Genomic DNA, 12,207 nt, shown 5'->3' on the forward strand with positions numbered 1-12,207 from the left:
CCTATATATAAAACAGCTCCTGATTGCCAGGCGGCTACTTAGACCAGATGTGCAATAGCCAAATACCTTTCGCTGCCCTGACGCCGGACTGTTTACCGTACTACACGCATTCTGCCGGCCCTGATATCGGCCAGGTCATGACTACAATTTTGCTGGACCCCTGAGCGCCCTGCACCAGTGTCTCCGAGTCTCAGACCCCCGTGGGTCATCTGTTAACCACACAGAGACTATCCAGCAGGTAGCAATCTGGTGGATCCCCCGCAGCGAAGTCCAGATCCTTGTATAGGGGTAAAAGGGGGAATAGCAGGGGACTGCAAGGATTACGCCCTTAGCCAAGTCTGTCGTTTAACACAGAGGTGATGGGTCCACACAGGTCAGGTGTTTCCTACCCTCTCCAGACACAACTAATGACATTTTGGTGCACCTGTGAGGGTCAATAAAGTGACAGAAAGCCACTAAGTGCAACACTTTTCAGTTTGGTGTAGGGAGAGTTAAAGGGCTTGTCCAAGTTCTATAAGGGCCCCCACCCTAATTTGCCGGGGCCCCTCACAGAGATGGGGAAATTCAGCGGCGGCCATGCCGGTAAGAAAGCGACAGGGGCGCAAGGGAGTGAGGTAAGTACAACCTCTGTGAGGGGCCCGGGCATATGGGGGGCATTACAGAACTTGAACAACTCCTTTAACTGCACCACAACCGCTGTGTGTGACTGCACCCAATGGTCACGGCCTGCAGCAGCCATTGCACAGTCTTTGTTTTCACAAGAAAAGTACAGAATTGAGGTAAAATGTGTCTCCTATACAACAAAGCTTGAGGAAGAGTCATTGCCCTGACTGCTGCGAGGTAAAGCCACCAGAGGCCGCGGCTATTTTCGGAGTGGGCCCGGTAACCGGTCTTGAGGTCAGTGCCCTGGAGGAGGGAGTGTCTCTAACATATGGCGGGAACTCTCACGTCCCCTCTCCCCATACACTGCGCGCCGCCGCCGCCGCCCGTGCGCGCTCCCGTCGATACTTGTTTGGTTTTTTTCCCTAGCGCCGGGAAGGTGTGTGTGTGGTGTGTGCGCTACGTCATATGGTCCGCCGGCCGCTGATTGGCTGCCGTCGCCTCACCAGACCCGCATGTTGTTTTCGGTGAGGACAGCTGCAGCTTCCATGTGACTCAATGTGGGAGGAGGAGGGAGCGGGGCAAAGGAGGACAGCGGCGGCGGCGGCGTTACCTGCAGGGGCGGGAGGCAGGGCGCCCACAGCTGCACGTACACACGGCCTCCGTATTTAAAGCGGAGACAGAGGAAGAGGACACAGGAAACAACAGGGAGGAAAGGGCAAAAGTTTATCTCTGCGCTTGCTGGATCCCGGCTTCTGTCTGACGACCGGAGTGTACCCTGCTGTTAGGTGAGACTGTCGTGTGGATGGGGGTCCTGCACCCACAGGGGGTAATGTGGTTCCTGATGTCAGTAGTGCTGGGCCCAGTATGTGGCTGCAGGTCTTGGTGCCAGTAGTGGTGGGTTGCAAATAATGCCATCAGTAGAGGTTGGCACAGTAACCTCAGTCGTAATGGGTAACAGCAGCAAGTGCCTAACTATGGGCACCAGTAATGTGGCACAGGTCATTTATGCAGTTAGTAGGTGAAAGGATTTATCTTTTGCTTTAATCTGTATCCTAATTTGGGCAGAGTAGTATCAGACTGCAGCGGCAGGCGGGCACCATATGGTAGTGACATAATGGGATAAGGGTACTTTCACACTAGCGTTATTCTTTTCCGGCATGGAGTTCCGTCCTAAGGGCTCAATACCGGAAAAGAACTGATCAGTTTTATCGTAATGCATTCTGAATGGAGAGCAATGCGTTCAGGATGTCTTCAGTTCAGTCACTGTACGGCTTTTGGACGGGGAAGATACCGCAGCATGCTGCAGGTTTTTTTTTCTCTGCAAAATTCCGGAACACATGCCGGATGTGATATTATTTTACATTGAAATGCATTAATGCCGGATCCAGCCCTAAGTGTTCTGGAAAAATGGATCCGGTTTTGCAGTCTGCGCATGCGCAGACCTTTAGAAATGTGAAAAAGATAAATACTGGATCCGTTTGCTGGATGACAACCGGAGAGATGGATCCGGTATTGCAATACATTTGTGAGACGGATCTGCATCCGTCTACAAATGGTATCCGTTTGCATACAGATTGCCGTATCCGGCAGGCAGTTCCGGCGACGGAACTACCTGCCGGAATCCAGCGATGCAAGTGTGAAAGTAGTCTAAGCTCCGTAGAATTCCTTATCTGCTCTGACTGGCACAGACTTTTATAAACTAGGGTTCTATTAGATTGGCACAATTTAGGAAAAAAGTTAACTGTCCTGGCTATGTGGGTGACAGGGCATCAGCTGGCATTGCCAGATGCCAGGTAATCTACTTGGATGATCAGGGTTTCATTGACATATGGTGAATTGAATGGACGGAGTCATTGAAGAGTTCAGTGCCCAGTGTGGTGCCCCCTCCACGTCACATCCTGTGCTCAGCTATGAGCGCCCTCTGCGGGGCTGGCGCGCAGTTTGGCTCACATATTACTGTTGGTTACTAATCTGCTGTTGTTCTGTGCGTTAATCATTCTTCTTCTCTGCCTTCTTCTACAGATTAAAACAAAAACTACCAGTAAACAAATGCCAACACTCGAGGAGCACTGCTGGAGTTGCTCTTGCACCAGAAATATAGACAAGGAAAGCAAAAATTTTAGCACTTGGCTAACGCTGAGAGCAGGAGAAGCCATGTCCTCGCTCAGCTCTCTCCTCAGTCTCGCCTACAGCACCTTAGCCAGCAGCCAAGGCCGCAGCCTGATCCGGAGGAGCTTGGTCCTCTTTATTGTTGGTGTATTTCTTGCCTTGGTGCTCAACCTTCTCCAGATCCAAAGGAATGTGACGTTATTTCCTGAGGAAGTCATTGCTACCATCTTCTCTTCCGCTTGGTGGGTCCCACCATGTTGTGGTACAGCGGCTGGTGAGTATCATTGCCGGACCACCACTTGACTGTCAAGCTTGTCGGCTGGTGATCATTTGTCTGGATGTAGTTGGGGGAACGCCAAACCCCAGATTGACAGTTTCTTTGATCCTATGTGTTAGACCCCTTTCATACAAGACACCAGGCCTGAACTTCCAGCACTGCCGGGGTCACAAAGTATTATATTGACTTATAATGCTATGTAACCCTAAGGCTGCTTTCACACATGTTCTGGCTTTCTGTTTGTGAGATCCGTTCAGGGCTCTCACAAGCGGTCCAAAACGGATCAGTTTTGCCCTAATGCATTCTGAATGGAAAAGGATCCGCTCAGAATACATCAGTTTGCCTCCGTTCAGTCTCCATTCCGCTCTGGAGGCGGACACCAAAACGCTGCCCGCAGGGTTTTGCTGTCCGCTTGACGAAACTGAGCCAAATAGATCTGTCCTGGCACACAATGGCTATGTTACAGATAATAGAAGCGGATGCATGCGATTGTATTATTTTAACGGATCTGTTTTTGCAGATCCATGACGGATCCGCCCCAAACGCGAGTGTGAAAGTAGCCTTAGAGGTCTGGAATGTATCGGATATCAATATAATGTGACCCCCGGGAGTCCTGGAAGTCCAGGCCGGGTGCCTCACTGCGAGTCCACAGCGAGACACTCGCTCGTCTGAAAGGGGCCTTAGGCCTCATGCACACAACCATGTCCGTGTTTTGGTTCACAAACCACAGATCCGCAAAATCCAGATTGCGTCAACAGTGTTCTCTTTTCCAACACTAGAAATGACCATTCTGGTCCACAATATAGACAAGAATAAGGCATGTTCTATAACTTGTGGAACAGATATGGATGACAGCTGTGTGCTGTCGGGGATTTTTTGTGACAGCTATCACAAAAAATGCAGATTGGACACCAATGCAAAATATGGTCGCGTGCATGAGGCCTTAGGAAAAGTTTTCAGGCTATTATGTCTGCAGGTTCTCCACATCTGGATTCGACCCTTGATGTGATCAGAACTGGAGGAGTAGTATATGCATAGTTCACTTTCTATGTTGTTGAACACCCAGATATTGGGCTCTATACAATCCAGTAGGGTTCACATAAACTCTGTTATTTTGGGGTAAGCGGATGGTTGCATATATGTTCACACAGCTGAAAATACATGTTAATCCCGCTAGCGGGGGTTCCCTCAAAGATCTCATGTGGTGTCACTAAGTGCCTGACATTCACTTTGTCTGTATGATAAAAATGCCGTTTGCTGAAGTGAGACAACCCCTTTTTAAAAGGGGGAGATCAGTCTGGTTATCTCGCCATAAGGAACCCAAAAAGTCTGCCATGCTGTGGTCTGCGTGCCCTTTAAACGTCTTATTTTGTGCTTGTCTCATTGGGGATTGTTTCGTTCTCGGCGGATTTGTTACCTTGTCTCTGATTCTTTCTGTTTTATGTAATGTGGATGAATTGCCTGGAGATGAACATCTTGTTATTTTGTGCAAATGGCAGCAGAAATCCTATATGAGGATTAGGACGGCTTCTTCTGTCACTGCATAGTCTGGATAGCACAGGAAATGCCGTCAGCTGCTTGCCCTGGGATTGGCCGCCTCCTGAACTGGTGAGCTGTCGGCCTCGGCCCTCATTGGCGCTCACGTGTCCATGCCACCGCTCTGCAGGAAAATAAGGAAGTGATCAGCACTCGGGGGGAGCCTCTGCCACAAGCATCTCATGAATCATCGCTGCGAAATCTCCAGGCGTCTGTGCTGCTGCAGCTAAATATACGACCTCCATCCAATTACACAACATTTATGTGCAGTCCTCTATAGGAAACTACTTTGCAGTGGCAATGATTTATTGTTTTTCATTCTATTGCACCTTCACATTGCGTGGTGCGGTACAAAAGCGTGTGTAAAACACTACAAGAGCAAATCTGGAAAGTGCTATAGCTAATACAGTGCAGATGCAGCTATAAAAAAAAAATATATACACACACTTCTAATCTATATGGGGTAGACATCACCATCAAGGACCTCTGACTATATATAACATGGCACAAGTGCATCTAAAACTTTAAGGTAGGGTGTAGATAATTCCCTTTTTAGGCTCCATTCACACGTCTGCAAAACACGGACAGCGACAATGTGCGTTCCGCACATTGCCAACACTAATAGAATATGCCTGTTCTTGTCCGCAATTGCGGGTCCGGCTGCTGCCCCATAGAAGTGAATGGGTCTTGCGGACAAGAATAGGACATATTCTATTTTTTCGGGATCGGAATTGCGGACCCAGAAGTGCGGGTCCGCAATTCCGGATCGGGGTCGCACGTCGTGCGGCCCCATAGAAATGAATGGGTCTGCAATTCCGTTCCGCAAAATACAGAATGGAATTCCGGATGTGTGAATGGAGCCTAATGGTGATTATTAAACCGTCCACACCAGTGTACTATTGTTTAATATGCCTAGGTCGGCGTTTTCGAAAATGTCCACTGATGGAGGGGCCTGTCCATCAGCAGCCTCCATTCACTTGTGCTGGGGACGGACCGCCCGGTGTAAGTACATAGTCATTCAGGACATCCGTACCTTACACTCGCTCTGCCCAATCTGTAAAGTCCCTTTTAAAACATCAGTGCACGCCTCGTCTGACCGAAAGAAAAACTAAAGCCTATCTGACTGTACTGGTAAGGATGGTTATGCAATTATATAAAAGAATACTAATCCTAAAAGAAAACATACATTTTAACACAAGGTTTAACCATTGAAATATCTGTATTGTAAAAATGACACCTTTATCAGACTGTGCCAATTGCGCAGACATGAGCAGCATTACATAGGTGTAAGAGGATGCTACGTTTAAAGGGGTTTTCCTCTAAGAACAAATGCACGCATCTAGTAATAGACATTATTAAACCATCCGTGCATAGATCGGATTTGATTTGCCTACCTTGATTCAATTCACTTATACTTCACATGCGCTAATTCCCCTGTCCGTCCCCAGTGTAAGTGAATGGAAGCCGCTGTTCAGAAAACTCCTCCATCAGCATCCATTTTCGGAGCGCAGACCTAAATTAGGCATATTAACCCATCGGACATATGCGCAGATGGTTTAATAATGTCTAATAGGGCGCCTTCACACGCGGCAGATTTTTGGGGCAGAAAATTCTGCGACTGAAAAATCTTTTCTATTCACTTTAATGGAGCTGGCAGAAATCCATGTGCTTGCTCAAATGAATGAGACAGATTTTCAGTCGCAGAATTTTCTGCCGTGTGAAGGCGCCCTAACTAGCTGCATGCATTTACTGTTACAGCACGTGTGCAGCTAGAAATAGATGGCGGCCATGCCCTTTAAACGTGGCATTCTTTTGAAGAGATAAGCGGCACATATGGCTCAATTCTGTGTTATTGGCTCAGTCTGATGAACGAGTCATATTTCTTACTTTATTTACTGATATTTTAATGGTTAAAGGGGTTCTCCACTTTTCTTATCAGTGATCTATCTTTTGGATAGGTCACCAGTGTTCGATCAGCAGGGATCCTGGATGTCAGACCCCTGTCGAGCAGATGCTCATGACCTATCCAAAAGAGAGATCACCGGTAAGAAAAAGGCAGACATCCCCTTTAAATGTCTTGTGTGTATTTTAGGATATTGGTGTTCTTTTAGAATTGCATAAACCTCCCCACCAGTACATCGGAAACAGATGGGCTTTAGTTTTACTTTCAGTTAGGTGGGACGTGTACTGTAATGGTTTAAAGGGGTTCCCTGTCATTTGCATATTGATGATCTGTCTTCAGAACAGGTCAGTATGCCATCATTGGGGGTCTCGCTTCCGGAACCCCCCCGCCGATCAGCTGTACAAGGGTCATGTCGCGTTACATTCATCAGTCACATGGCCTAGGTGCAGCTCAAGTGAACGGGGCTGAGCTGCGATACCAAGCACAGCCGCTATATAATGCATGGAGGATAGGTCGTCAATATGTAAATCCCAGAGAACACTTTTAAGGTTGTTTAAAGCTTAGGCAGATTGAGAGTAAGGTATGGATGTCCTGAATGAATATATTAATTATGTGTGTGTGTATATATATAAAATAAGCACAGGCCGAGCAAATGCTTTAGGATTATACAGATCCACAGAACCCTTTTGAATCATGATAAATGTCTGTTTCAGTATTATTGTGGAAAGATGGCATGTGAGTGGCATCAGCTTGTGGGCACCTGTATCTTGTGGCCCCTCTGCTGAGGAACCCGTTAATGCCAAACCGCTGTGCTCACTAGGAGTCAAGACTGTTCTGTATACTCTGCATTACTGTTTTTTTTTTTTTTTTTTTTTTTTTTTTTTTTTTTACTAGTGTAGACACCTTTTTGTTTTTTTGTGAGTAATGATAAAATAATCGAATACATGGGCTCTTGTCTTCCAGCTGTTGTTGGCCTTCTGTATCCCTGCATCGACAGCCACCTTGGTGAACCTCACAAGTTCAAGAGAGAGTGGGCCAGCGTCATGAGATGCATCGCAGTTTTTGTCGGCATTAATCATGCTAGTGCTGTATCCTTCAATCAGTATTACACAGCCTTTTATGATGGATTTGCTAGATTAGCTGTTCATTATATACTCATGTATAGTTCATTGCGGTATGTATTAAAGGGATTGTATCAATAGGAGCAGTGCTGTAGGTACCAGCACCAGTCACTACATAATGGACAGAGCTTTGTAGTGTCAGCGCTGATCGGCAGGAGTGCTGCGCGTCAGACCCCTGCTGTCTGTACTGAGACTGGACAACCCTTTTTAAAGGTTAGGTGTCACCTATAATTTTATTTTATTATTTTTATTTTTTTTCCCCACTAGTTAAATCCAGGTGGTGACGCATATCCCTTTTTATTTTCTGATTTGTAGAATTATTTTTATTTTTTGAATTCATTTTCTTGAACATGATTATGGAGGCTGCCATGTTGCCCGAGCTGTTAAAAGCATATAGATATTGACATGGAAAACTAAAACTTGCATCACCAAAGATTCTTTAAAGATGTATAACATAAAATAACTTGTCGGTCATGTTTCGATGACCTTCTCTTTAAGCATGTATTGTAAGGCCTTAGGCACTCTGACGTGCTTTAGCTCTGATTGATAGAGAGCTGTTATAATAGGGCACTCTCAAAGTACTTTAGGGCTTTTACTGTAGCTCTCTATGCTTCAGATTTTTATATGGAGGATTTTTCAGTCTGACGTGTGCTGCAGTCCAGCATCTGTGCTGTGTGCATAAGGCCGAACGGACACTTGTAGGAACTGATGGACTCATCCAGACTACAAAGGGGTAAACAGCCAGTAAGAATTATTATTTAATTACTCCCATGGATTGTGTATAACTTTAAATGTACAATGTGTGGTGTTTTTTTCCTTAATCCAAGTATTTAATCAGAAACTGGATTTTGCAAATAATGCTCAGCTGTCATTGACCCTTGCAGCCCTGTCTTTGGGCCTGTGGTGGACCTTTGACCGCTCTCGCAGTGGCCTGGGGCTTGGAATCACGATAGCCTTTCTTGCAACACTCATCACACAGTTCCTTGTCTACAATGGAGTTTACCAGTAAGTTGCAGGGTGTAGGATTCGAAAAAAAGATCTTCTGCTTTCCCAAAAATAGTGCCATTCTTGTCCACGCTGTGTCTGGTAATGTAGTTTACTCCCTGTTTATTTGAATGGGGAAAAGCTGCAATACCGGCCACAGTGGCACTGTTCCTGGGGGAAAATACCCTTTTTGTGTTCTCAATTGCAGACTTTACTTTTAGATTTGAACTGTATTTCCCAAATTGCAGCAATTTCTATTCATGCCACCTATTTTACCTGGTTCCTAAATAGCAGATCTGTAAAGGATTAGGCTCTGTTCACATCACGCTATTAACCTCCTGGCATATACAGTACACCTGTCAGAGTTGTGCGTCCTGTCCCACTACTTATCGTGGGATACATCGCCCTTAGTTTCTAGTAAACCATTCCATGGAGTAGCATAGATCATAATTGGGGATGAGCGAATTTCATATTTTGACGTTCGCGTTGTGGTATAATGTGAATTGCGTTATGGATTCCATTACCATGGACCATAAAGCAATTCCATGACGTTATAGACGTCTATGGCCTGCATAACGGATCCGTCCGGTTTACATTATGCTGGAGTCCTCAAGCGAATGTTCATTTGGCCGATTACTGGCTCATGTCAAAGGGCCTTTAGACAGATGTGTTCTTTAAGAGTACAGTAGAAATCGGTGATTGCACTTTATGCTCCTTACTTACTTGAAGTGAAACAGTTTTAGTTTGCACTTTATTAAACTCTTCTTTCTTTCTTTTTATTTAGGTACATGTCCCCAGACTTCCTATATATCCGCTCCTGGCTGCCATGTATATTCTTTTCTGGAGGAGTAACTGTGGGAAATATAGGGAGGCAACTAGCTATGGTAATTTACTTTATACATTAGCCAACTAGCATTTTCATTATTTGGCGAAATGCATGCTAGAATTACAATCTCAGTAACTATTGGCCCACATTTACTAATCCTAAAGATGGCATAAGCTTAGACAGGTGTCTAAACCTGCACCAGATTTATCACAAGACAGGCTGGATGCTAAATCTGGTGCAGGGATGGACGCTTTTCTCTGACTCTATCCCAACTACTGGTTGGTTTACTTTGAGACAGATTTTAATGGCCGAGTTGTGGTCCAACTTGACTTCTATGTAGCTTAGTGCAAAGCCTCAATTACTATGGAGTGGTAAAGGTAAAGCACTATCTTGTATTGTGCACATGGCATTGCACCTCTGTTCGCTGCCAGAAATTGCTGCAAAGTTGCATTGTCCCGGTGCAGAGAATCTGGTCAACAATTGGTTTTCATTACAGTAGCTCAAATAGATATTTCTGGCAACTGCTGTATATTTGTGTGTATTCAGAAACGCTAATGTCTTACATTTTTTTTTTTTTCTATTGCAGGGTCCTACAGATAAAGTGCACACGGACTAGATACCTCACCTTGCCATACTTAAATGTACCAAGAGAAGAATGAGGCACGTTTCGGGGAAAAGCTTGCAAACTTTTCACCTGCAAACTCATTAAACTGTGAAGGCTGTCACTTCGTTATTTGGTTAGTACATTCTACTGTGTGCGGAATCTTGTTCTAGCTCTATGGATTTTTACCACATCGGACTATTCCTATATTTGGAGGAACTGCGATAAGAGGAGAACAAATCACCCCAATAATGCATCTTTTCCATGATCGCTGCAGTTTTGTTTGTTTTTTTTGTCTCTGTAGTGGTAGGACGTCAGATGTCTTCTGCATGGAGTAATAGGCTGGGGTGCCAGCTTGAAGTACCAGTATTACAATTTCATTCTGAGAAGATAAGGAGGAAATGACTGTTATGGAGTTTTGCTACGACGTCTGGAAGTCCTAATGGATGCAAGAAAAGAGGGAAAAAAATAAGATTAAGTGATAGGAGTTTATTGTTTGTCTACCATGGAAAATAAGGCTGTGGGCAAAAAAGCTGTAGCATGAAGGGGAAACGTAGTTGAGGCCACCAAATCTAATCTAGGGGGCAGTATGTTGAGTTGTCCTTAATACTTGCTAGGCCCATATTAGCAACAGGGGTGAGAGTCTCCAGCATACTGAACTGTGATGGTAGCTGAGACTATAGTAATACGCATTCTAAAAATAAGCTACATGATCAGTTTCGACCAGAAAGTAGCTAGCCCTGGTGACCACTAGAAGCTGGAAAATTTTCCACTTTGGCTTAATGTATATGACTGATTGCTGGGCCAAGTGGCTGGATCATCAGATGGTTTGGCTTTCTTGCTGTTAGAAGGTGGCAGTGTAGGCAGAGATGCTTGACTGCAATCTTCTGACTAGAATTGTCAGCCTGCGTAAAGGCTCGTGGTTGGATAAAATTCCTGTGGGGCCACCTTTCCAACGATGTTAGGCCTCATTCACACAGCCATATTTTCGGCCCACATCCGGATCGGACACGGACCCATTCATTTCTATGGTGCCGCAAAAAATGTCATCCATGTGCTGTCCACATCTGAGGCCATGCAGCAAATTATTGAACATGTTCTATACTTGTCCGTTTTGGAGACAAGAATAGGCATTCTAACAACGTGCGGAAAGTGTGGCATACACACGGTCTGTAGCCATATTTTGTGGATCCGTGGCTTACGAACCGCGAAACAAACGTTCGTGTGCATGTAGCCTTAATGGCAATTTTCTGGACTATAATATGGATGGTCGAGTGCCGCATCCCTTTCATTTCTTAATGGGCATAACGCAGTACACTTGGTAGTACTGCAGCTCAGTCCCATTTAAGGCAGATCCACCGCCAAATGTTTGGAGCTGTGCCTCGTCCTTCAGTCTGCTGTCGGTGGGGTGCTGGTAGTCGGATCCCTGCTGTCTGATATTGATGGCTATCAATCTTGTAGTACCAGAATACCCATTTAAAGGGAACCTGTCACTTTGAACATGGCATCTGAACTGAAGGCAGCATGTTATAAAGCAGGAGGAGCTGAGCAGATTGATATATAGTTTTACGGGAAAAGACTCGATATAACTGGTAATCTATCAATTTAAATTCCAGCTCATTCTGGGCTTTGAAGTCAAGGAGGCGGTCTTATCAGTGATTGACAGCCTTCCCTCTTTGATTGTGCATACAGAGAGAGCTGTCAATCACGCGTCCTCCTGCTCTAGAACGTGCCGCCTGTCGCTCAAACACCATGTTCATCATGACAGGTTCCCTCTAGTGTCCCTGCTTTGCCAGCCACATGTGACACCAGCAATGGTCATAGTCATAAGACAGGACAGCCAGAGAAGAACCTTTACATGTTAAAGTGTCATTTGCTAGAAGAGGCGGATATTTCTTGTGTGTGTCTCACAGCCTTATTAATATTTGCAGTCTGTGATTGCCTTGTAAAGATAAAAGTGCATTTGTCACTTCATTTAATGTTTTTGTTTGTTTTTTAGTCTTCTATAGTATTTGTAAGCTCAGAGTATTGATTGTTCACATTTAATTACATGTAGTTCAGTCTGATTACGAACAGTCAAAATGACAAGTGCAATGTGTTTAAAAAAAAAAAAAAAAAAAAAACTTAAAGGGAATCTATCTGCTCATTTCATTGTCATATCGTTACATTAAATATTTGCACAATTTATTGATTTAAGAAAGCATTAAGTGGTATCTTAAATGTCTGCCATCAAGAAGAAAAGGTAGA

The 12,207-nt window shown here is 44.9% G+C and overlaps 1 protein-coding gene across 1 annotated transcript; it reads left to right on the forward strand.

Moving 5' to 3' along the window:
* The first annotated feature begins 1,189 nt into the window (after positions 1-1,189).
* INSIG1 (insulin induced gene 1) lies at positions 1,190-11,057 on the forward strand. The gene is made up of 6 exons (XM_040434153.1): positions 1,190-1,388; positions 2,626-2,986; positions 7,392-7,516; positions 8,388-8,554; positions 9,318-9,417; positions 9,946-11,057. Exons 2-6 carry the CDS (start codon positions 2,653-2,655, stop codon positions 9,973-9,975), a joined length of 756 nt encoding a protein of 251 aa, XP_040290087.1. The 5' UTR covers positions 1,190-1,388; positions 2,626-2,652; the 3' UTR covers positions 9,976-11,057.
* Positions 11,058-12,207: the final 1,150 nt, after the last annotated feature.

Source organism: Bufo bufo, chromosome 5 (genome assembly GCF_905171765.1).
Source record: "Bufo bufo chromosome 5, aBufBuf1.1, whole genome shotgun sequence".
In the NCBI taxonomy this organism is placed as follows: Eukaryota; Metazoa; Chordata; class Amphibia; order Anura; family Bufonidae; genus Bufo; species Bufo bufo.

What these genes read in the sequence shown, in the direction of transcription:
- INSIG1 (XM_040434153.1), top strand. Translation starts at nt 2,653, where the DNA reads ATGCCAACACTCGAGGAGCACTGCTGGAGTTGCTCTTGCACCAGAAAT. An exon ending in GCATTAATCATGCTAGTGCT is followed by an intron (nt 7,517 to 8,387) that starts GTATCCTTCAAT and finishes GTATTTAATCAG; the next exon opens with AAACTGGATTTTGCAAATAA. An exon ending in TAGGGAGGCAACTAGCTATG is followed by an intron (nt 9,418 to 9,945) that starts GTAATTTACTTT and finishes TTTCTATTGCAG; the next exon opens with GGTCCTACAGATAAAGTGCA.